The sequence below is a fragment of the Natator depressus genome, chromosome 10 (assembly GCF_965152275.1).
Source record: "Natator depressus isolate rNatDep1 chromosome 10, rNatDep2.hap1, whole genome shotgun sequence".
In the NCBI taxonomy this organism is placed as follows: domain Eukaryota; kingdom Metazoa; phylum Chordata; order Testudines; family Cheloniidae; genus Natator; species Natator depressus.
The window spans coordinates 41251171-41276686 of NC_134243.1; the positions used below are offsets into that span (position 1 = coordinate 41251171).

The 25516-nt window shown below is 46.1% G+C and overlaps 1 protein-coding gene across 9 annotated transcripts in view; it reads right to left on the bottom strand.

Annotated features, from left to right (window-relative positions):
- Positions 1-288: 288 nt before the first annotated feature.
- NEO1 (neogenin 1) overlaps positions 289-25516 on the bottom strand; it is a 520914-nt gene continuing 495686 nt past the window's right edge. For 4 of the 9 annotated variants that reach the window (XM_074965873.1, XM_074965872.1, XM_074965870.1 and 1 more), the window contains 4 exons: positions 7135-7293; positions 4130-4387; positions 2590-2726; positions 290-1079 (listed from right to left, as the gene is read on the bottom strand). In XM_074965873.1, the coding sequence (XP_074821974.1) occupies positions 996-1079; positions 2590-2726; positions 4130-4387; positions 7135-7293 (638 nt within the window). In that variant the 3' untranslated portion in view covers positions 290-995. Of the gene's footprint in view, positions 1080-2589; positions 2727-4129; positions 4388-7134; positions 7294-25516 lie in introns of all 9 variants that reach the window. The other 5 variants (XM_074965871.1, XM_074965869.1, XM_074965867.1 and 2 more) reach the window with 3 other exon arrangements.

Below are 25516 nucleotides of genomic sequence, written 5' to 3' on the forward strand. Positions count from 1 at the left end.
AGGAACTTTTAAAAAATGGTTCTAAATGACACTCCCACTGCAATTTAATAAGCAGAGATACAATTAAGTTACAAGAAAGGACATAACAGAAGATGCTTTCATTTTCTTCAGTCTTTTAGTGAACATATGAAGACTGGAAAACAACAATAAGGAAACCTCCCATTAGCCCCTGGCTCCCCTCCCCCTTCCCCATTTACTTTTCCCCCATCAAAGTATTGAAACTGCACAAAAAGCAACAAACAAGTCTTTCAATGTTACATTTCAATTCAAACAGATTTGTAATCTCACAGTGATGAGAGGAGAAAGTCAGGCTTTTAATAATTATAATATAAAAATAATAAAAGAGCTTACAAATAGCAATGCAGCATCCCAAATGGCCATGGATTAACTGCTGGAAGGGGATGTGCAGAATATGCAGAATAAAAACAAAAACAAAAACAAAACAGAATACCCCACACTGGCAATGAATTTCCATACACAATAGAACAAGCAGTCAAACGTCAGCCTAGGCTGTGGAAAACAACAACGCTTTTCTTTTTTTTTCAGATTACACAATTTTTTTCCTTTTTATAAAAAAAGATAAAATAAAATAAAAACACACAAATAAAATTGTACATAAATGCGAATGTCCAACACTGAAAAGGCAGGGCAATCACACCACTGAGACAAAACCTGACCAGAAAAAGAATGTGAAGTCCATTTGATTTTTTTTTTTCTTCTTGCCTGGACACTAGATTTCACCTGATGTGTCCCATCCTGCATGGTTTCAGCAGTCAAACAAGACTTCAACTTGGCAATGACTTTGTTTCAGGACGAGGAGGAGAAAAGTCATCCTTTTTAACCAGCATTAGCATTAATGCACCAGTTGGTTTGTTTGCTTTCTACGTCTGCTCTCGTGTGCTGTCCCTCTCTTTCTCTGTACAATTCCTTGTGTTCCAAGGCTGAGTTCCAAGACTTGTAAAACTGGATTTGGAGTCATGTCCTGGTGAAGGTGTTCATGCTGTAGTGATGGCATTAAGGTCCTTCATTAGTCCTTCCAGGTGGGCCATCTCTTTGGTCAGCTCATCCGGTTCATAGTTCTGCAGGAGATTTAAGAGGGTTACTGGACTAGATGAGCTGTGCTCTTTAAGGAAGAGTGGGAGGAAGCATGATCAATGACTCTGGTACACAATAGGACTATAAATCATGTATAGGCAAAGCCAAGTTTTGATGGTTATGTGACTGCACAAATTGAAACCACCAACCATTTTTCAAATTCTGAAATTTTGCAAAAGTGATGAAAGGAGTAAGAAACTGATGGGCAAAGGGTGCACCAGAATTGGGCATGCAAACAAAACCACAACAAAACATACAGAAATCAAACCAAAAAGGGTGAATTATTGACAAATACAGTGTGATAGAGAAAACACACAGAGAAAGTGGAAAAAGAGAAGAAAAACAGAAATTTCAAATTAAACATTTTCTGCACCCACAACACTAAGTACATCAAAGATAATGATTTGAAGCAGTGCTATGGTAGCGTCAGTTACAAAGGATTTTTAGCTGTCATTTTGAAAGCTGGCTGCCTAGTTAGACTGCTTACTTACCAAAAAAAAAAAAAAAAAAAAAAAAAAGATGCTGAGCGGTTTGTAGCTCCCACAGCCTTCAATGGGAGCAAGGGTTGCTCAACACCTTTGAAAATCAAGCCACTCATTCAGGAGCCTAAATAAGGATTTGGGGTCACAGGTTTAAGTGTTTTGACTTTAATCCTCAACTATCCCCTTTTGTCACCCCCACTCTTCATCCTTGGGATGTAACACGGTTGTGCTGCATGGGATTTCTAGTAACAGTTAAATCCAGGCACAGCCTTCTTTCACAACAACTGTAGGGAAATCAAATGCCAACTTGGGCAAGGTCATAGCATGTGAAGCAGCAGTGACTTTCCAGGAAATCAACAATGCCTGCTGGGGCTTCCCTCTCTAGTCAGTAATTCTTTGGCACATACAGTCCAGTGCAGAAGTCTAACATAGCTCCTCTTTACCCTGCTCCTCTTTTCATCAAGACAGGTTAGGGAAAAGCCAGAGGCTTGGACAGCTCCTCGTCCTCAGCTAACTGTGCTGGAAGGGAACAACGTTATCGCATGTTCATGTAACTGAGAGGTTTGTTAACTTGAGGTTCTGCTGAATTTGGTAAAATTGTCAATCCCTGCTCAGGAAGGCTCCTGGAGTGGAACAAAGGGAGTAGTGCACATTGAGGCAGAAGTATACTGACAGAGCATTACCATAAGCTTGGCTCTAACTATTAGGCCTTAAACTTAAGTACTAAGTCCTTAACTTCACCACAAAATATAAAAGGAGTTTGCCCTGGGTGAGACTTTCAAAGGCATAAAAAACAGTTCAGAGCCCAACCCCCACTGACTGTCAATGGGAGTTCTAGTCTAGTCTATATAAGTTCTTACACCTGAGTGCCTGACCTGGGTGCCTAACTGTCCTTTATGCCTTTGAAATCGTCTCCCTTATGGTTAGCATTACTATAATGCTCTCTGCAGGCATCCAGGGAGGTTTGTCATGCTGTGGTAAGTGCTGCCAAGAAAGCTGTAAATACACTTACACTTTCTGAGTCCTCAAGCATCCTGGTGGTCTCCTGCACATCAGGGGCGCTGGGCACTACCACTGGCATAGGCGGTCGAGTTCTCCCTAAAGTCCCGATCGACGCAGTCTTCACCGAGTGAACTGGATGGTTAGAAGCTTAAAGCAAAAATGTTACATACCCTTAGCAGTGTTCCCTCTAATTTTTCCCACCCATGTGTGGAATGAATTTTGTTATGTGCACCAATATGGAGGTGATGTGTGACACATCACCTTCATATTGGTGCACATAACAAAATGCATGTGGTGGGGGTGGGGCCAAGAGGTTCGGAGTGTGGGAGGGGGCTCAGGGCTGCTGCAGAGGGCTAGGGTACAGGGGTGTGGGCTCTGGGGTTGGGCCAAGGATGAGGGGCTCAGGGCTGGGGCAGAGGGTTCAGTGTGTGAGGGCTCCGGCTGGGGGTGTGGGCTCTGGGGTTGGCCCAGGGATGAGGGGCTCAGGGCTGGGGCAGTGTGTTGAGTGCAGGGGGTGAGGGCTCTGGCTGGGGGTGCGGGCTCCGGGGTAGGGCTGGGGGTGAGGGGTTTGGGGTGCAGGAGGGTGCTCTGGGGCTACAGCGGGGAGAGAAGACTCCCCTCAGCGCTCTCTCCCCACAGCAGCATCTGGGCTGGGGTGGAGAGGTGCCTCTATCTGCCTCAGGAACTCTGGGGCTGGGGCTGCAGGATAGGTGCCCCTCCCCCAATCACAGCAAGTCCAGGCCGGGGGAGGGTTGCCCTGGCCACGCCTGGGTCCAGGCCGCTCTGGGGCCAGCCCGGGCTGCGCCGCCCCAGCCAATCCGGCCACGCCGCCCCAGCTGTGGAAGGTCCGGGCTGCAGGCTGAGTTGGGGCCAGGGGAGGGACACCCCTCCGATGGCAGGTTGGGGGCCGGGCTAGGTGGGGATTCTCCGAGCGCCTGTGTGGCGCTAAATAGGCTACTGCGCGGCCGTGCAATTTACAGGGAATTTAGACTCTCAGCCATAATTTCCCTGTCCAGACGGAGAAGGTGCTTATGGGAATGTCAGAAGCATTGCCACAGTGCAGAGAATGCTCTTGAATTGGCCAGATCAAAAGGGTTCTATCAGAATAAAACTTCTTTTCCAGTGCGTTAGAACTAATGCTTCAAATTAACGAACGCTGGAGTTGAACATCCCTTTGGATTATCCAAATACTTGAAGATGAAGTTTATTGCTGTCCTTGAAAACTAAATGTATGAAATTCAGCCCAGTCTGAACTCTTACTGCCTCTCTAACATCTCTCCTTGGCTGTCAGGTGTAATCTTTCCCAAATGACTCCTCCTGGCACATGATGTGCTTGCTTTTAGACAATGGTGGGCCCCAAACCAAAATGGAGTCACATGTGCTAACTTTTCCTTAACACAAAAGCAACTCCTCATTTTCCTCTCCCTCCCTCATCTATCTCCGCTGACAAGTCCACTATTTGTCACTCTATCCTCCTCCACGTGCAGGATATGCACTGTGATTCTCAGACCTATACCATGTCATTTATCCTTCCACCCCACCCTGCTCACCTTGCTGCGTCAATAATGGTGTGCTTGGCAATGCAGGGTCATATGTGGAACCTGTGGGTGGAACTGCTGGCACTGCAAAGCTCTTCAGAGGGTGAGAGGGACGGACGTGGGCAGTAGGGAGACTTTGACCTGAATCCTCCTCCTGCGCGTTGGCCAGATAAGATGCTGTGGCACTTTCTGGATCTTGATGGTCAGCACAACATGTCTGAGATGAGGAAGCCGGCATGGTGTCTGTGCTTGGTGTATTTCGAACAGATTCTACAACGGGAAAGTAAAAATGGGTCTTATTTTCTTCCATGGAAGTTTTCCCTCTTTTCAGCTAGGCTATTAAATATTTCCTTTTGCAGTGTCCCAATAGCCACATGGGACCAAAGCAGGAGTCTCTACCAAGCGCTTTTCCTGAAGATCCTGGTTAAAGCTAGGGAACTGATTCACGCATCAACAATCCCCTGAGCACTTAACATCCAATACTATGTAACTGCCCTGTTTTAAGAAGTAAGTCCATAAAAATTTCACAAGACAAAACAAAAAACAAAAAAAACCCCAAACCAAAAAAACCAGCCATCCCATGACAATGCAAGCTTCAGCACAAAAGGAGGCCACAGCTGACCAGATGTTTTGCTGTCCTACAAGGTTTCTGCAGCTTATTTTCAGGCAAATAAGAAACACAAGGGGAAAAACAAAATCACCGCTAATTCATATATAGATTTGGTCTATGATACTGGTCTAACAACAGTGTGTCTCAAACCTTAATATCTAAAAATGCGTATCCCATTCACATTTCCACATTGCATAACCATAAATGACTTCTTCTCCACACTCATCCTAATGTTACCTATGTGCACTTCAATTCTTCCCTGTCTTTTTTTCTAGGTTACTGTGCCTAAATAGGATGTAGCAATCAAGATATAATATGCCAAGTGGTGGTCAGTCGACTATTAAAGAAGAGTTCATTTTAGTATACAGCTCCAAAGGGAAAGCATTATCAGCCCAATACCTAAGCAATCAATATGGTGCATCATAAAGTCAGCATGAAATTCTGCATCATCATCAGCTTTTGTTTAAGAAATAAACAGCATGTGATGCACATCTTAATTCTAATTTGAGACTAGAATATTCCACAACTTTATAACTACTAGAAATATCTACCTGTTTATGTATCACCAATCATTGCGATACATAGATGAAACCAAAATCTTCTGCAGGATCATGAAGGCAGGGCAATGAAAGGGAATCTGGTATTTTTATGGCATCTCTATCTGACCTACTCTGTGCACAAGAAAATATCTTGGCTGCAAGAGCTGCTACTCCCATAATCATCTGAATAGTACAAAAAAGAAACAAGCAATACCTTCTACTACAACACAATCCTTCATCTGCATATTAGCAACTTCATGAGGTATTTGAAGCTTTGCCTATAAACTGAGACATTCCAAGTCTCAGAAAACAACAGTACAAGCATCATTGTTGCCATGATACCTTAATAGGATTCAGAACCTAACAACAGACTAAAGCAGAAGTGGGCAAACTACAGCTCGTGGGCTACATCCAGCCTGCGGGACCGTCCTGCACAGCCCCTGAGCTCCCCGCCAGGGAGGTTAGCCCCGGCCCCTCCCCCGCTGTCCCTTCTTCCCCTCAGCCACGGGGGCAGTGCAGCTTGCGCCCGCCTACCTGCCAGGTTTTCCAGTAAGCCTGTCTTGCTGCTCTGAGTGGCATGGTAAGGGGGCGGGGGGGGGGGTGGGGGGTTGGATAAGGGGCAGGAGGTCCCAGGGTGGAGAATAGGCAGGGGGTGGTTGGATGGGGCAGAGGCTCGGGGGGCGGGGGGGCTGTCAGGAGACAGGGAGGAGGGGGGGTTGGATAGGGGGTGGGGGGGGTTAGATGGGTGGGGGGGCTGTCACAGGGCAGGGATGTGGATAGGGGTCGGAGAAGTCAGGGGACGCGGGGGTTGGATAGGGGGTGGGGTCCCGGGGGGGGGCACGGTTAGGGGCAGGGGGTCCCGGGAGGGGGCGGTCAGGAGACAAGGAGCAGGGGGGGTTGGATGGGTTGGGGGATCTGAGGGGGGCAGATAGGGGGCGGAGGCCAGGCTGTTTGTGGAGACACAGCCTTCCCTACCCAGCCTTCCATACAGTTTTTCAACCCCAATATGGCCCTTGGGCCAAAATGCTTGCCCACCCCTGGACTGGAGGCATTGCATTCATTGTATCCTAAGAAGTTTAACTATTTGTGATTCCTACAGCATACACAGCAATGTTGCCTAGATATTTCTCATAACACTGGCTGCTTTAATAGGAATACTGCAAGACTTGTACTTACACACCACTGTGCCTGAAGCTTAAAAACATTATGTAGGAAAGATCAAGATTTTTCTTGTTGTTTTAACACAACCAATCAGAGAAGTTATTAATGTTCTAAGTGTGCACAAATTAAATGTAAACAGGGTTTAGATTCTATAGGTGCTAAAAAAGGACACTATCCGATATCTCAGGCTCAACATTTGACCCAAGCAAAATTCAGATAATTGGGGCAAAATCTTCATAAGTACAAAGGGGATTTTGTTCATTCTTAATTCATCACTGCATTACTGAGAAATAAAAATAAAGCTGATAACTCTTCTGTTCCATTTCTGGGTCTTCAGTAGGAATGAACTAGCAAACACTATTCCCAGAGATGGGCTCTCAGTGCTGAATTGGTTATACAAAGCACACTGCTCACTGTGATGAGGTGTGGTGCAAGTTAAGCTGCAGCTGCCATGCAAAAAACCCAAACATGTTCATTTTAGTTTCAGTCAAAACAAGGAGACTCATTGTCTGACATATGGAAAAGAAAAAATATCAGTAGGCACAGGGTATGTTATTTTCTCACTTCTAAGGAGACCATAAGAGCAATGGGGACTGATCAGAGCAAACTACTAAAGATGACTTGAGGGTTTTCCTTGGAACTTTGCTTTCCACATTTTGTGAATAGTTCCCTTTCAAATGAATGCTACCTGGTCATTCATCTCTCACCTGTGGAATTGGCCCTGTCTGAATTGGACATGGACGTGCCAATCGGCCAAGGGTTGACCTGATGATGGTGATAGCTGCGAGTTGGAGAAGCGAGGCTGCCGGAGTGGAAATGATGGTGAGGGTTATCGAGTGAATGGATGGGATGAGCGCTAATCACAGCTGTGAATGGACACAAGACAGAAAAAATGCTTAACATACTGACAAGCATGCACACATACAGAAATGCACTGCACCCCTCCCTTCTCCCTCAAAGGCACAGTACAAGGTAGCCAGCCATTCATCAGATTCAGAAGGGAATCAAGTGGACTTATTTTAACATCAAATGCCCGCTCTACCCCCTACTATAAAAAAACAAACACCCCCCCGACATCAGTCTTCTCATCATTTTTCTTACGCTGAAAGAACACACCACCTGGTCACCTGCTTTCACCGAGAGGCCTCTTGAGAACATGAGGATCAGCTCCTTTTAGAGCTTTCCTGTATGACTCTAGGATGTAAACTTCACACCTAATAAGGGGAATGGAAATGTGAACTCAAACTGTGAAAACCATTTCAGTCTGAGAGAATTTAATTTTCCAACAAGCATGAACAAGTATTACAGTACCTTTGGTTAATTAAATAATGCTAGACAGATGGTGAGACGCACAGGATGAGACGCAAAAGATTTACTCATGCCTTCTTCTCAGAATCAGCAGAATTCTCATCCAATACATTCAAATTGGAGGCCTTTTTTTGTCTCCACACTTTTCTTTCTGCCTGAGTGGTATGAATACTTGAATTTCTCAAGAGGGCAGCATTTGTATATCTTACATTCTCCTCAACTTGTGGCAGTGACATTAACAGCAAAGCAAGGGTTTCTACAACTGCAAGTTCACACTACATTCCAGAATTTGGAGGGCTGTCTTACACAGGATTTGGTTCTTATGCTAAACTCAAACACTAGATTACTCAAGAAATGGCCCAAAAGAAAGTTGGAGGGATATGCTGAAGGTTAGGCCTCATTGCTAGCACCATAGTTAAAGAATAAGAAAACTGCAGTCGGTTACTTACCCAAACATGAAGTTGCCCAGACCTATTGCCTCTAAAACTCCCCTGTTAGAAGTCACACACCATGTGAATCCAGAATCTTTTAAAGTAGTTGGTACAGCTAGGGCCTCCTGCCTCACTGCATGCAAGTTTGTACACAAAGTTTGCTTAAAAAGAATGAAACCCCTGCTCCCTCCATTCCTATTCACCTGTTTGGATAACAGTCTCTGAGGTGGGGAGGGTGTGAATTTGTGGAGGCAGTGTATTCAGAGATCTGCAGTAAAAGGGAGATCTTACCTGGCTGAGATTATAGCAGTCACAAAAACCATGGGGCATCTATCATGTCATCAAATTGGGAAGCACAAACTATCACTATAAATTGTAGCTATTTCAACTTGTAGAAAAAAAACTCCCATCGACAACTCTGGGTGCTTTCACAATGATTACAAATACACATCTCAAAAATGATGCATTATAAGATAACAGATGGGGTACATAAATAAACAGCTGTCAATTAACATCAAAAGCCCTACACTTTCCATTGCACTCCCTTCCCAAATGTCTGAGGGGAAAAATGGATTTGCAGTGTTTCTGGAGAGTTAACCAATTGGAACTGGTAACCAAGAATGAGTTCCATGTTGAGGGACAATCCCAGAGAACACCCTGCTAATGCCCATCACATGTTTAAATGAATTGGACTCCAGTTTGAATGCAGATTTGTCAGATTCCCAGACCCTAAACCATCTGCAGGTTTGTGATTTAAAACCAACACCTTAAATGAACAAGCAGCTAACAAAGAGCATGGTGCAGGGGCTAATTTTGAAGACTCAAAACTACAGTGTGATGAAATTAGATAAACAGTCCCCAGAAGGACAGGAAAAGGGGCACAAACTGATAACAATGGTTCTGTGCATCTGAGGACCCTTTAAAATTTTTGTTTTGCAGTAGCCAGCACCAGAGGAGCTAAGAGCAGCTGCCATCGGACATGCCTGAGGCCGCTAATACAACTGCAGCTGCCAACAACTTGATGAGACTGGTTTTGTGAGCGACAATGCTGGGAGAAGGCTAGAGCCTGGGCAGTAGCCCCTCAGCTGTTCTATATTATCCGAGTTGATGAAAGTGGTTCCTGTGAAAAAACACCTTCAAAGCCCCTTGAGATGGTGCCAGGTTCCATCAGCTTAGGCAATCCCCCCTTCCCCACCTTTCACTAAACCAAACAGACAGCAGCTTCTAGAACCACATTTTTTACTCTAGATTTCCCCCAGCTCGAGTAATGCCATCCAATTACCCTAATTATTGACTGATCTCTATCTAACTGTATTTAAAAATTAACAGAAAAAGAGCCCAAGGAAGAGACCTGCAGACACAGACCGAGACACTCCAAGGGATGCTCAACACGCAGTGTGGTGGTAGAAGGAACTCAGACAGTTATATCATCTCTGGCATCTGATGTTTGATGAATCAATGGGGTGCTTATCCAGTGTCTTTGGGCTTTCAAGAGGGTTCCAGGAGCCAAAGCACCGGTCGTGGTCACAGGGTGACAATAACCCTTTAAGAGGACACAGGGCCAGTGCACCTGTGTCTCCTGAGCCCACTCATACTGGGCTTAAAAGAGGGCATCTGGGACCGAGAGGGAAGAGAGACCCAGCAAGTGAAGGCTGCCTTAGAACACAGACTGAGTCAGTTAGAAAAGAGGGTGGCGAGAGCTGCCAGAGCCAGGAAACTGTAGGAGGTTCCTGGGAGAAGACTGAAGATATGAGAGCAGCGAGAGAGGTTTGCTGGTTGGCACCCCAAGCCAGAGAGCTAGGGCCAAAGAGGCTGAAGGCCAGGGAGCAGCAGAGGGAGGTGCCTGCTGGCTCTATGCTGGAGAGCTGAAGCAGAGGGCCACAGAGAGCAGAAGGGGTGAGCAGCAGAGAAGCTTTCCTGCTGCTACCTGCATGCCCGAGAGCTGGACACAGAGGAACAGTGAGGGATGTTCTGAGAAGAGCAGGGTTGCACTCCAGCTGGAAGAGTTGGGGTGGCTGTCCTGTTAGCGGGACAGAAGAGGACTCACAAAGAGTCTGGATGTGACTGAAGGTCCCAGTGCATGGGATGGGGGAGAGCATCTTGGGGTTTTAATGACTACTTGCACTGGGGTCATACACTGAACTATGTGGTTGGACCTTTGCACAATGTATTTATAGCAAACCGGCCCCCAGGAGTGTTGTTATTTAAGCGAGAGGGCCTGAAGTGGAGTTACTGGTAATTCTGAAAGGGGAAACTGAGGCAGATGCGCCTATCATGCTGGGGCCTACCAAAAGTGTGTGCTCCAGGTGGGGCCACCCTCTTACAGGCACCATCCCAGAAATGGGAATGTACAGAGGCCGTCTAAGACAGTGGTCCCCAAACGTCTTACCTCGCACCCCACCCTTATCCCTGTCCGTTTCCCCCTCCCCACAGACCTGGGAGCAGGGCCGTGGCTCTAGGAGGATGGGACACAGATAGGGGTAAGAGGGCTTAGGCTGGGGCCACAGCTAGGGGCGGGAGCAGCCCCTCGGCCAGGGGTGAAGGCCTGCAGATGCGGCCAGGCACAGAGCCCTGGGTGCGGGATGGACAGCTAGGACCCTGGGTGCGGAGCTGGTAGCCGCAGCCGGGAGCAGATCCTTGGGTGTGGGGCCATCAGCCGGGGCCAGGGACAGGAGCAGAGTTGGGCAGTGGCTCCCTCCCTGCCCCCTGTGGGGGCTGGTATAGGCCCCAGCCGCGCCCCGCCCCCCCAAAATGTTACTCTGCGCCCCCGGGGCACACCCCCCACAAATGGAAGACCTCTGCTCTAAGAAGAGCAAGGCTCTTGCCATACAGGCTTTGAGATGCTTTCCTGAGAGAAGCTGCCTGCACTGTGAGGATACATTTTAGTTGCGGTTTCTTCTCAGTGTGGACAGGGTGTCCTTTTTGAAAATATAAGGATGGATTCTTTCAATGAAATACCAAAAGATAAACCATTTCTTCTGCCCTCTCTGGGGGAAGCTTGAAGCTCCGGGTCAGAATGCTATCTGCAGCCAATGCAGCTGATATCGCTGCAGTGTCAGTCTCACCAGAGAGAGTATCTGAACACAAACGTGACTGAGTCTTACCCTAATTAAATTTTTAATTGTCTACAAACTCAGATCCTGGTTGCTGGAGGCTCTCGTAACTGTTGTTTAATAAAACAGACATCTAAGCCAAAAGAAAAGTCATAAGGAAAATCTTCAAGATGCTCTTGAGGAACCAGATGAGATCACATATCTCCTTGACATTCAGTACATCATGTTAACCTGCCACCAAGACAGCTGTATTAGTGGTAGATTCTTACTTCATCACAGACACATGCTGCTCACAGCTCACATTTCTGGGCAATGAGGTCTCTCATTAAAAAGAACACAATGTATGCCAGTCAAGTGAACAGTAAGTCTGATCTCTCAAAAGATTCAATGTTCCTTGCAAAAATAATGCCACACACATTTATTTCTGTCAGCATCGTGAACTGGATACTGCCAACTCCCTGGAATACTTACTGCTACAGTATGAGACCAAATCCTTCCATTAAGAACATAAGAACGGCCATACTGGGTGAGACCAAAGGTCCATCTAGCCCAGTATCCTGTCTTCTGACAGTGGCCAACTGTCAGGTGCCCCAGAGGGAATGAACAAGTGATCCATCCCCTGTTGCCCATTCCCAACCTCTGGCAAACAGAGGCTAGGAACACCATCCCTGACCATCCTGGCTAATAGCCATTGATGGACCTATCCTCCATGAATTTATTTAGTTCTTTTTTGAACGCTGTTATAGTCTTGGCCTTTACAACATCCTCTGGTAAAGAGTTCCACAGGTTGACTGTGTGTTGTGTGAAGAAATACTTCCTTTTGTTTGTTTTAAACCTGCTGCCTATTAATTTCATTTGGTGACCCCTAGTTCTTATGTTATGATAAGCAGTAAATAACACTTCCTTATTTACTTTCTCCACACCAGTCATGATTTTATAGATCTCTATCATATCCCCCGTTAGTCGTCTCTTTTCCAAGCTGAAAAGTCCCAGTCTTATTAATCTCTCCTTATATGGAAGCCATTCCATAACCCTAATAATTTTTGCTGCCCTTTTCTGAACCTTTTCCAATTCCAATATAGCTTTTTTGAGATGGGGCAACCACACCTGCACGCAATATTCAAGATATGGGTGTACCATGGATTTATATAGAGGAAATATGATATTTTCTGTACTATTATCTATCCCTTTCTTAACGATTCTCAACATTCTGTTCGCTTTTCTGACTGCCGCTGCACATTGAGTGGATGTTTTCAGAGAAACTAGCCTCAATGACTCCAAGATCTCTTTCTTGAGTGGTAACAGCCAATTTAGGTAACAGTTAATTACCTATACCATGTTACGGGCCTGATCATGCACACTGCTGAGCACCCTCTACATGCACTGAATTCAGTGAGAGTGGAGGGCACTTAGCACCAGGCAGGAGATGCTCAGCATACTGTAGAATTGGATCCTACATGCCTTTATCTATAGGCTACTCTTGTTCCATACTAAAGGAATGCATTTTGTTTTGGAAAAGACTGCTTTCAATATCAAAAGAGTACAAGGGAATGGGGGAATAGGTTTTTGGCATCTGAATTCATCAAAAAATCATATAAATCTAAATCCTTCATCATCCTTACTGCACCTGACACCCTTCCTACACGGGATGGAGGAGAGCTTTCAGAATCAGACTCAAATGACTACAGGTTCCTCATAAGGCATCTATATTTAACAGCTTACCTAATTTTTAAGTAACTATTCAGAGCACAGATGATTAGTGTAAAATCTTGACTGTCTTTCTTCACTCTTTCCCCAATGTATGTAAAACAGGAAGAAATCAAGGAACATTGCACTGAGTAGTTAAAAAGAAACCAACAACCCAATTTATCATTCTAAGAATTATAATCTTGTAAAAACCTCTGAGCATAGAAAGAAAGAGCAAGCTAAGAAATTCCGAAACAGAGCTATTGATGTCATCAGACTAGTTGGAAAAAGAAAATGGAGGCCAGGGAATGTCAGAGTTCAAAATTATGTATTTTTATGTAATTAAACAAAGCACCAGAAGGTTGAAAGTTGAGATGTAAAGAACTGGCCACAACCACCTTTCTCAAAAATACTCAAGTATGGGTGCGATTACTTGGATATGTAGACCATAGAATTAAAGAAGCACAGGGCTAGAAGGGACCGCAAGGGACATCTAGTCTAACCCTCTGCCAAGATGCAGGATTTATTGTGCCTGAACCATCCAGGACAGATGGCAACCCAGCCTCCTTTTGAAACCCTCCAGCGAAGGCGCTTCCACGATCTCCCGAGGCATCTGTTCCATTGTCCTACTGTGCTTACAGTTAGGAATTTTTTCCTAAGATTAAATCTAAATCTGCTATGCTGTAGTTTGAACCCATTGCCTCCTGTCCTGCCCTCTGTGGCAAGAGAAACCAACTTTTCTCCACCTTTTTAATGGCAGCCTTTCAAGTATTTGAAGACCGCTATATTGTCCCCCCCTTAACCTTCTCTTTTCCAAACTAAACATACTCAGTTTCTTTGGCCTTTGCTCATATGGCTTGTGTTCCATCCCTTTGATCATCTTTGTCACTCTCCTCTGGATCCTTTCCAGATTCTCTACATTCCTTCTATATATTGGCAACCAATATTGCACACAGTACTCCAGCTGAGGTATATGTAAACTGATTGCTCAAGGAAGTCTGAGCTTAGGTCAGGCAGGTGCTGTGTTCCTTTACCACACAGTTCTGTCAATAAACGCCAGCCTTCATCTGGAATTCCCCTCCTATGCCTAGCCTTGGCCTTCTCTTGAGCAGAGATGGAGTTCTTTGAGATGTGTCCCCCTTCTGGAGCTCCACTTAAGGTGTACACACGGCCCATGTGCCTTTGATCAGGGTTTTTCGGTAGCAGTGCCCATTTGGCCTGTGCACATACTCCAGATAGCCTCATGCCCTGTGTTGAGGATATACAGAACTGTATGGGTGAATGACCCTTGGTTCCTTCTCTATGGTGAAGTCCTGCAAGACAAGACTCTGAAGCAGAGGGCTGACAGTGGAGCACACATAGGGACACGCATCTCAAAGAACTCCAGTTACTGCACAAAGTGAGTAACCTCTTCTTCTAGTAGTGCCCCTATGGGTGCTCCACTTCATGTGATTCCCAAGCAATATCATCAGAAGGAGGAAGGAGCTTCAGAGCTGGATCTAACACTGAAGATATAATTGCAATGCCAACCAAAACCTCTGAACTGGAGGCATGAACCAAGGCATAATGTTTAGAGAAAGTATGTACAGAGATACAGCTTGTAGCTCTACAGATTTCAACAACTGTAACATCTTTCAATATTCCCATAGAGGTAGACTAGGACTTTGTTGAATGGGGCAGAACTCAAGGAGGATACTGAATGCTGGCAGCCTCATAACAAGAGATAATATACCCCGAGATTCATCTCGACAGTTTTTGGGTGAAAACTGTGGATCCTTTGGATCTGTCCACAAAAGAAACAGTCTGGGAGACTTTCTAAACAGTTGAGGTCTGTCCAGATAGAAGTCAAACACCCTTTTAACATCCAAGGTATGGAGGATAGTTTCCTCTCTGGTCTGGTGTGGCTCTGGGATAAAAACTGGAAGATAAATAACCTGGTTAATATGAAATTCAGAAGATACTTTAGGAAGAAACTTAGGATGTGGCTGCAATTCAAATTTTATCCTTGAAGAAAAATGTAAAAGGAGCATCTGCCATTGAAGTTCCCATTTCTCCAACTCTCCTGGCAGAAGTGATAGCCACCAAAAAGCCACTTTCATTGATAGCTAAAATAGAGGACACACAGTGTCTCAAAGGGAGGTTTCATAAGGGAATTAAGAACCAAGTTTAAGGGTGGGCCCTTTAATTTGCAGGAAGAGATTAATCAATCCCTTGATGAATCTTGCCGTTGTGGGGTAGGCAAACAGTAAGAATCCCTCTACCAGTGAATGAAAGGCTGTGATAGCCACCAAGTGAAACTTGATGGAACTCAGAGAAACACTTATCTTTTTTAATTCCGACAGATAATTGAGAACAGCAGAGAGCAAAACTGCCCCTGGGCACACCAGTGGTGGAATCTCTTCCATTTTCAATGTTAAGTGTTTCAGGTAGATATCTTCCTGCTCTTTAACAATACCTGTTGTACTTCTGCTGAAATCTCCAGCCCCAAGAACCATCAGGGAGCCAAGCTCTGAGCTGAAGCATTCTCAAGTTGAGATGAAAAGTCTGACTGGAATCAAAACAGTTGGAAGTCTCAATGGTGGACAAGAAATGAGGCGAATCAGGTAAGGATACCACACGTGTCTTTGCCAAGTTGGTACAACTAGAATGATTCTGACTTAGTCGTGTTTAATCTTGTTCAACACACTGAGGATCAATGGTTTTGGGGCGTATACTGTAAGAAGACCCCTTGTCCAAAAAATTAGGAAGGTGTCTCCTAGGGATTGGGACCCAGTCCATATCTCAAGCAGAATTTCTTGCACTTCCTGTTGGTAGTGATGGCAAAGTCCACATCTGGAAGCCCCCAAGTGAGAAGAATATGTTTGAGAATTTGAGAGTCTGAGTCCCACTCGGAATCTAGTGAGTGCCTGTTCAGATTGTCAGACATTGTGTTTTGTATGCCTGGAAGGTAACAGGTTGAGATGAGGGTGTGATTGGCTATATACCAGCTATTTTCTGGGCACATATACCGGCTATATACCGGGCACATTGCTTTACAAAAGTACAAGTCATAGCAGTTGAAGACAACTTCTTTTCGATGCCTGCAGGCTTATTTGAAACCTGGAGATGGGGTTTGTTAGGGTCATAAACCTGTCAACAGGTAGGTAAGCCCTGGCTGTTACAGCATCCAGAGACACCCCTATGAAATGTATCTGCTATACTGAGGTCAGAATGGATTTTTCCGTGTTGAGTTGAAGACCTAACCTGTAGAATAGAGACATGGTTATCCGTACTGCAGAAAGAATTTTGTTGTACAATCAGTACTTAAGAAGCCAATTATCGAGGTAAGGGAAAATGAAAACACCTAGCTGTCATAGGTGAGCGGCTACCACTGATATAACTTCTGAGAACACGCTTGGTGCAGAGAAGAGGCTGAATGGAAGCAATCGATACTGGAAGTGATCCTGGCCATTGAAGGGGAGGTTCTACATCGATTGCTGAGCCGCCGTTGACAGACCCAAGAGCAGCAGCCAGGAAGCAGACCTTCACATGGAGATGGCGGAGGCCATGGTGCGAACCACAGAGTCTTCTGTGTCTGAGGCTGCTTGGAGGGCCACTCTCGCTGCAGCCATGTCCTCTTCGAGGATCGCCCACAATTCATTCCTGGACCCTTCAGGCAGCGAGACCTCAAAATTGGCCATAGACTGCCACATACTCCCACAGTATTCTTGTCAGCAAGTTAAGGAAGTATGGGCTAGATGAATGCACTATAAGGTGGGTAGAAAGCTGGCTAGATTGTCGGGCTCAACAGGTAGTGATCAATGGCTCCATGTCTAGTTGGCAGCCGGTGTCAAGTGGAGTGCCCCAGGGGTCGGTCCTGGGGCCGGTTTTGTTCAATATCTTCATAAATGATCTGGAGGATGGTGTGGATTGCACTCTCAGCAAATTTGCAGATGATACTAAACTGGGAGGAGTGGTAGATACGCTGGAGGGGAGGGATAGGATACAGAAGGACCTAGACAAATTGGAGGATTGGGCCAAAAGAAATCTGATGAGGTTCAATAAGGATAAGTGCAGGGTCCTGCACTTAGGATGGAAGAATCCAATGCACCGCTACAGACTAGGGACCGAATGGCTAGGCAGCAGTTCTGCGGAAAAGGACCTAGGGGTGACAGTGGACGAGAAGCTGGATATGAGTCAACAGTGTGCCCTTGTTGCCAAGAAGGCCAATGGCATTTTGGGATGTATAAGTAGGGGCATAGCGAGCAGATCGAGGGATGTGATCGTTCCCCTCTATTCGACACTGGTGAGGCCTCATCTGGAGTACTGTGTCCAGTTTTGGGCCCCACACTACAAGAAGGATGTGGATAAATTGGAGACAGTCCAGCGAAGGGCAACAAAAATGATTAGGGGTCTAGAGCACATGACTTATGAAGAGAGGCTGAGGGAGCTGGGATTGTTTAGTCTGCAGAAGAGAAGAATGAGGGGGGATTTGATAGCTGCTTTCAACTACCTGAAAGGGGGTTCCAAAGAGGATGGCTCTAGACTGTTCTCAATGGTAGCAGATGACAGAACGAGGAGTAATGGTCTCAAGTGGCAATGGGGGAGGTTTAGATTGGATATTAGGAAAAACTTTTTCACTAAGAGGGTGGTGAAACACTGGAATGCGTTACCTAGGGAGGTGGTAGAATCTCCTTCCTTAGAGGTTTTTAAGGTCAGGCTTGACAAAGCCCTGGCTGGGATGATTTAACTGGGAATTGGTCCTGCTTCGAGCAGGGGGTTGGACTAGATGACCTTCTGGGGTCCCTTCCAACCCTGATATTCTATGATTCTATGATTCTATGACATATTGTAGTCATAGCAACCAAGGGGGGCTTGGTAGTTGGCCACTCTCAACTGAAGGCAGGAAGACGGATAAATTTTTCGCCCAAACAGACCCAATCTTTTTGAGTCTTTTTGACTATAAAACAAAGAAACCCCTTGTGAGGGGGTGAAATGCAATGTGAAAAAACGTATGCTGAAGATCAAGGGCCACAAACCAATCTCTGGAATCTAATGAGGAATTATAGCTGTGAGAGTCACCATTCTAAATTTATGTGATATCACAAAGATGTTTAGAACTCTGAAATCTGGTATTGGTCTCCATCCTGTGTTATTTTTAGGGACCAGAAAATACTTGGAATATAATCCCTTCTCCTGTAGTGGACTAGAGCTGTATCTATGGCCCCTATGTGTAGAATAGAGATGACTTCCTGTCCCAATAAATGGTCATGAGATGGGTCCCTGAAAAGGGACGGAGAAGGAGGTTGGCTGGGGGGAGGGAGGGTTTAAAATGGATAGAGTAACCTGATTTTACAACCTTCATGACCCAATTGTCAGATGTAATCTGTTCCCCAGGACAAAAGCTGGGAAAATCAATCTCTAAAGGGTGGGAGGTGGTTAGGCTGATGAAGCTGAAGATTCCCAAGGAGGGAAAATTCTGGGCCGTTACAAAACCATGAAAATTAACACTTGGTCACAGATTTAGGTGGTTCTGTAGATCTATGACAGGTAGAGAGCTAGACTGGTCAGGATCTCTGTGTGGTTTGAGTTCTACTAAATTGCCTCTGCTTTGCAGGTCTGTAAGGCCCTCAAGTTCTTCAAGGTAAGAAGAGATTCATTGGTGGAATCTGAAAAGAGTTTAAGTCAAAAGAGAGGTCTTGTACAGAGAGTCCAGAGGAGAGCAACAAAAATGATAAAAGGTTTAGAAAACTTGACCTATGAAGAAAGCTTAAAAAATCTGGTTGTGTTTAGTCTTGAGAAATGAAGACTGAGAGGGGACCTTTTAACGGTCTTCAAATATGTTACGGGCTGTTATAAAGAAGACTGTGATCAATTGTTCTCCATGTCCACAGAAGGTAGGACAAGCAGCAGTGGGCTTAATCTGCAAAAAGGGAAATTTAGGTTAGATATTAGGAAAAGCTTTATAACTGTAAGGGTAGTTAAGCTCTGGAATAGGCTTCCAAAGGAGGTTGTGGAATCCCCGTCATTGGAGGTTTTTAAAAATGGGTTGAAGAAATACCTTCAGGGATGGTCTAGATTTACTTGGCTACGCCCCAGCGCAAGCAGCTGGAATTGATGATTTCTTGAGGTCCCTTCCAGCCCTACAGTTCTATGATTCTATGACATCAGAGTTTGGTAATTTGCAATCCTGAATTGCAGGGTTGCTGAAGATTACCTTGTGACTGAAGAGAGAGAGTTGTTTTTGGTCCCTATCATAAAGTTGTAGACTTTTCATGGTGTTGTCTGCTATGTTTGTTAACAGCCTCCACAACTAAAGACTTTGGTGAAGGATGGGAAAATTAAAATTCTGAGTTTTTTGCTGGAACATAATACTTTTTGTCTGTCCGTTTACAAGTAAGTGGTGCTATAACCAGTCTGCCAGATGGTTTTAGCAGAATCCTCATTCATGGGTCAAGCCACTCATCCAGAAACTATTGCATACAGGATGTCCAAAAGTTTATGTTGTGACTCCTGGACATCCTCTAGTCTAATGGGATATGGAGAAAGTCAGCAATTCTCTTCATGAGCTCCTGAAATTCCTTGAAATCATCAGCCAAAGGCAGTGGTGGAGGCATTACAGCCTTAACTGGAGACAATGATGAAATATTCAATCTGAGGTCTCACCTCGTCTGCTCTTGCCTCTTGCTCCTTGCAAGTCTCCTTTAGAGGTTCAGACTGTTAAGGAGGAAGTGGTGGATCAGGCAAACATCTCTCTCTATGTTCCCCATGGGAGAAATTAGGAGCTGTTGAGAACTGTTGGAGATAAACAGCCCATGGATCCCAAAAAGGCCACTGTGGGAGCCAGCATCCACTGCTGCTCATAACAGTCAGGCAGGGCTTGAGATAGGGGAAATTCTAAGAGTAAAGCTTCCAGGGTAGGTGACAGGTGAATAGTCCCTTCCATGGTAGATGGGAAATTCATGGACAGAAATCTGAGAATCAGAGGAATTCCCCTCAACATAATCCAAAGGTGGGGTGGGTAATGGTGATGAGGATCATTGTCCACCCTGTATGGTAGGTACTGGAGAATTGGGAGGCACCAGGAAAAATGACAGTTACCTTTCCCGTAACTGGTGTTCTTCGAGATGCGTTGTTCATGTCCATTCCATATTAGGTGTGTGTGCTCGCCACATGCACTGGTGCCGGAAGTTTTTCCCTTAGCAGTATCCATAAGGCATTGGCTCTGGTGCTCTCTGGAGTGGCGCCCGCATGGTGCGGTATTAGGGGCGCCACCAGGTCCCCCCAACCTCAGTTCCTTCTTGCCGGAAACTCTGACAGTGGGGAAGGAGGGCAGATTATAGAATGGACATGAGCAACATCTTGAAGAACACCAGTTACGGAAAAAATAACGGTCTTTTCTTCTTTGAGTGCTTGCTCATGTCCATTCCATATTAGGTGACTCCCAAGAGGTACCCATGGAGGTGGGTAGGAGTTCACAGATGTGTAGATTGCAACACAGCTCTGCCGAACCCAGCGTCGTCTCTGGCCTGCTGAGTGATGGCATAATGCGCCGTGAGCGTGCGGACAGAGGACCACGTTGTGCCTCTACAGATCTCCTGGATAGGGATGTGCGCCAGGAAAGCTGCCGAGGATGCCTGAGCTCTAGTCGAGTGGGCTCTGAAAATTGGCGGCAGTGGGACCCCCACCAGACTGTAACATCTCTGCAAGAGGTGATCCAGTTGGAAATCCTCTGTGAGGATACCAGAAGGCCCTTCATCCTATCTGCTCTGCTGATGAAGAACTGAGTCAACTTACAGAAAGGCTTGGTATGCTCTTGGTACAAAGCCGGTGCCCTTCAGACGTCCAGACGCCTCAGCTGGACCTTGTTTTTGTGGAATATCGTGTACGGCGATTCTGAGGTCAAGGCTTTAATTTCAGAGACTTGCCTCGCCGATGTCACTGCCACCAGGAAAGTGACCTTCCCTGACAGGTGGGAAAAGGAGCAGGAGCTCAGCAGCTCAAAGGCCAGGCCTGTGAGCCTGGAGAGGACCAAGTTGTGGGACAGGGGTCTGTACCTGCAGGAAGAGTCTCTCGAGGATTCTCAAGAATCTGACAATCATGTCATGAGAAAACACCATCTAGCCTTGGATCGGTGGTGAAAAGTGGAAATGGCCACAAGATGCACTCTAATAGAAGAGAGTGACAGGCCCTGGTTCCTCAGACGAAGCAGGTAGTCTAAGATAGACTGTATGGAAGTGCGCAAGGGAGAGATGCCACGCTCAGACGCCCAGTGGGAAAACCTCATCCACTTGGCCAGGTAAGTCAGTCTGGTTGAGGGCTTCCTGCTTCCCAGGAGGACCTGTTGGACCTCATGCGAGCAGATCCGCTCCTCCGGGTTCAGCCACGCAGCACCCATGCTGAGAGGAAGAGGGACATGATGCTGGGGTGCAGGAGCCGACCATGGTCCTGTGACAGCAGGTCTGGATGGTTGGGCAGGGGCCAGGGAGGGGCCGCTGCCACGTTCATGAGCATGCTGAACCAGTGCTGGCGAGGCCACACTGGGGTGATCATGATAATCTGTGCCTTGTCTCTCTTGATCTTTGCTAGGACCCTGTTGATGAGAGGAATTAGAGGGAATACATACATCAGGTTCCCTGATCACAACAGAAGGAAGGCATCAGAGAGAGAGTCCTTGCCCAGGCCTTGCCGTGAACAAGACTGGTGGCATTTCCTGTTTAGCCTGGTGGCAAACATGTCTACTTGGGGAGTTCCCCACCTCTGGAATATCATACAGGCTACCTCCAGGTGGAGTGAACACTCGTGGTGAGAGGAGAAGTACTTGCTGAGGTGATCTGTTAGTGTATTCTTGATGCCAGGGAGATGACAAGCTTCCAGATGGACTTTGTGGCTGATGCAGAAGTCCCAGAGATGGAGTGCCTCTTGGCAGAGAGTTGAAGAATGTGCTCTCCCCCCCCTTTGCCTGTTGATGTAGAACATCGAGGCCGTGTTGTCCATCAGGACTCTCACCACCTTTCCTGACAGATGATGTAGGAAGACTCCGTATGCCAAGCGGACCGCCCTGAGTTCTTTGATGTGTATGTGTCACGTCATCTCCTCCAGGGACCACATACCCTGGGTGTGGAGGTCGCCGAGGTGTGTGCCCCAGCCGAAGTCCGAGGTGTCCGAAACCAACTCGATAGAGTGATGGGGGGGTGTCGAATGGAACCTCCTCTGGGACCGTGTATGATAGGTCCACCATCACAGTGACGCGAGTACTGCCAGGGTAATGGTAACAACATTGTCCAGGTGATCTCTGGACTGGGAATAGACCATCGCGAGCCATTGCTGTAGGGACCACATCTGGAGTCTGGAATGGCGGACAATGTATGTGCACGCTGCCATGTGACCTGGCTGCAGACAGGGGGAATGCGGAGACTTCCGTGATGAGGTCTGTCAATGTCAGGCGGCAGGAACACTCTGGCGCAGGTTGAGTCGAGCACCACTCCAATTAACTCTATCCTTTGCACTGGAACTAACATAGACTTTTTGTCATTCACCAGTAGGCCTAGGGAATGACACATGTGGCTTGCAGCACCGCAACATTCTCCTGGACCTGAGAGCTGGAGTTGCCCTTGACTAGCCAGGTGTCAAGGTACAGGTAGATCTGGATACCCCGATGCTTGAGGTAAGCAGACATCCACCGGCAGCACTTGGTAAACACTCTGGGTGCTGTCGCCGAATAGGAGGACCGCAAACTGGTAGTTGGAGAACAGTGGGACAGACGGATCCGGGGTACGCTTTTCTTATGGGGGGGCTCCTGGCGGGGTTGACTCCCTTGGCTCTGAGATTGCTGCAGTTTGAACTACTTACAGGCTGGATCGGGAACGTACTGCCCCAGAGTTTTCAGGATAGTGCGGGAGTCCTTAAGGCCACGCAGTTTACTGTCTATCTGCTCTGCAAACAGGCCCTGGCCATCGAAGGGGAGGTTCTGCATCGATTGCTGAGCCTCCGTTGACAGACCCAAGAGGAGCAACCAGGAAGACCTTCAAATGGAGATGGCGGAGGCCATGGCGCGAGCCACAGAGTCTGCTGCATCTGAGGCTGCTTGGAGGGCCATTCTCGCTGCAGCCATGTCCTCTTTGAGGATCGCCCACAATTCCTTCCTGGACCCTTCGGGCAGCGAAACCTCAAAATTGGCCATAGACTGCCACATATTGTAGTCATAGCAGCCAAGGGTGGCTTGGTAGTTGGCCATTCTCAACTGAAGGTTGGAAGATGGATAAATTTTTCAACCAAACAGATCCAGTCTTTTTGAGTCTTTATTCTTGGGCATAGCCCCGGGTCTCCCTCTGGTTAACGACCTCAACTACGAGGGAGAAAAGATAGGCAGTATGGCAAGAGACCACCCTGGCTTAACCAGGAGATCTTCAATGATCTAAAACTGAAAAAAAAGTCATACAAAAAGTGGAAACTCGGTCAAATTACAAAGGATGAATATAAACAAATAACACAAGTATGTAGGGACAAAATTAGAAAAGCCAAGGCACAAAACAAGATCAAACTAGCTAGGGACATTAAAGGACACAAGAAAACATTCTACAAATACATTAGAAGAAAGAGGAAGACGAAGGACAGAGTAGGCCCGTTGGGGGGGGCGGGGGGGGAGGGAGAAGGGGAAGACAATAACAGAAAATGTGGAAATGGCAGAGGTGCTTAATGACTTATTTGTTTCAGTTTTCACCAATAAGGTTGGTGGCAATTGGACCTCTAACATAGTGAATGCCAGCGAAAGTGAGGTAGGATCAGAGTCTAAAATAGGGAAAGAACAAGTCAAAAATTACTTAGACAAGTTAGAGGTCTTCAGATCACCAGGGCCTGAAGAAATGCATCCTAGAATACTCAAGGAGCTGACTGAGGAGATATCTGAGTGATTAGCAATTATCTATGAAAAGTTATGGAAGACAGGAGACATTGCAGAAGACTGGAAAAGGGCAAATATAGTGACCATCTATAAAAAGGGAAATAAGGACAACCTGTAGAATTACAGACTAGTCAGCTTAACTTCTGTACCCAGAAAGGTAATGGAGCAACTAATTAAGCAATCAATTTGCAAACACCTAGAAGATAATAAGGAGATAAATAACAGTCAGCATGGATTTGTCAAGAACAAATAGTGTCAAACCAACCTGATAGCTTTCTTTGACAGGGTAACAAGCCTTGTAGATGGGGGGAAGTGGTAGATGTGGCATATCTTGACTTTAGTAAGGCTTTTGATACTGTCTCGCATGACCTTCTCATAAACAAAATAGGGAAATACAACCTAGATGGAGCTACTATAAGGTGGGTGCATAACTGGTTGGAAAATCATTCCCAGAATGTAGTTATCAGTGGTTCATAGTCATGCTGGAAGGGCATAATGAGTGAGGTCCCGCAGGGATTGGTTCTGGGTCTGGTACTGTTCAATATCTTCATCAATGATTTAGATAATGGCACAGAGAGTACACTTATAAAGTTTGCGGACGATACCAGGCTGGGAGGGGTTGCAAGTGCTTTGGAGGATAGGATTAAAATTCAAAATAATCTGGACAAACTGGAGAAATGGTCTGAAGTAAACAGGATGAAATTCAATAAGGACAAATGCAAAGTACTCCATTTAGGAAGGAACAATCAGTTGCACACATACAAAATGGGAAATGACTGGCTAAGAAGGAATACTGCTGAAAGGGATCTGGGGGTTATAGTGTACCAAAAGCTAAATATGAGTCACCAGTGTAACACTGTTGCAAAAAAAGTGAACGTCATTCTGGGATGTATTAGCAGGAGTGTTGTAAGCAAGACAAGAGAAGTAATTCTGGGTCTCTACTCCATGCTGATTAGGCCTCAACTGGAATATTGTGTCCAGTTCTGGGTTCCACATTTCAGGAAAGATGTGGACAAATTGGAGAAAGTCCAGAGAAGAGCAACAAAAATGATTAAAGGACTGGAAAACATGACCTATGAGGGAGAATTGAAAAAACTGGGTTTGTTTAATCTGGAGAAGAGAAGACGGAGGGGACATGATAACAGTTTTCAAGTAATAAAAGGTTGTTACAAGGAGGAGGAAGAAAAGTTGTTCTTCTTAACCTCTGAGGATAGGACAAGAAGCAATGGGCTTAAATTGCAGCAAGGGCAGTTTAGATTGGACATTAGGAAAAACTTCCCGTCAGATTGGTTGAGCACTGGAATAAATTGCCCAGGGAGGTTGTGGAATCTCCATCATTGGTGATTTTTAAGAGCAGGTTGGACAAATACCTATCAGGGATGGTCTAGATAATACTTAGTCCTGCCCTTGAGTGCAGGGGACTGGACTAGATGACCTCTCGAGGTCCCTTCCAGTTCTATGATTCTATGAGTTTGGTGCAGGGTGAGTATAGAGATACTCATGGCCTTTAGTCTTTCCCTGTGGGGTCTCCACCTCCGGAGGAGGGCGGGATGCTGCGGCCGATGGCCTGAGGCTCCCACCACTGACCAGGCGGCCTGGGAAGGCTGGGTGAACCCCCATGGATTCCATGGGTACCATGCTGCTGGCCATTGGCCTGGAGGCACGGGGTCGGTTACAGTGCCAATGGGGTTGACGGTACCACTGGTGCCGGAGCCTGTCCTGCTACCAG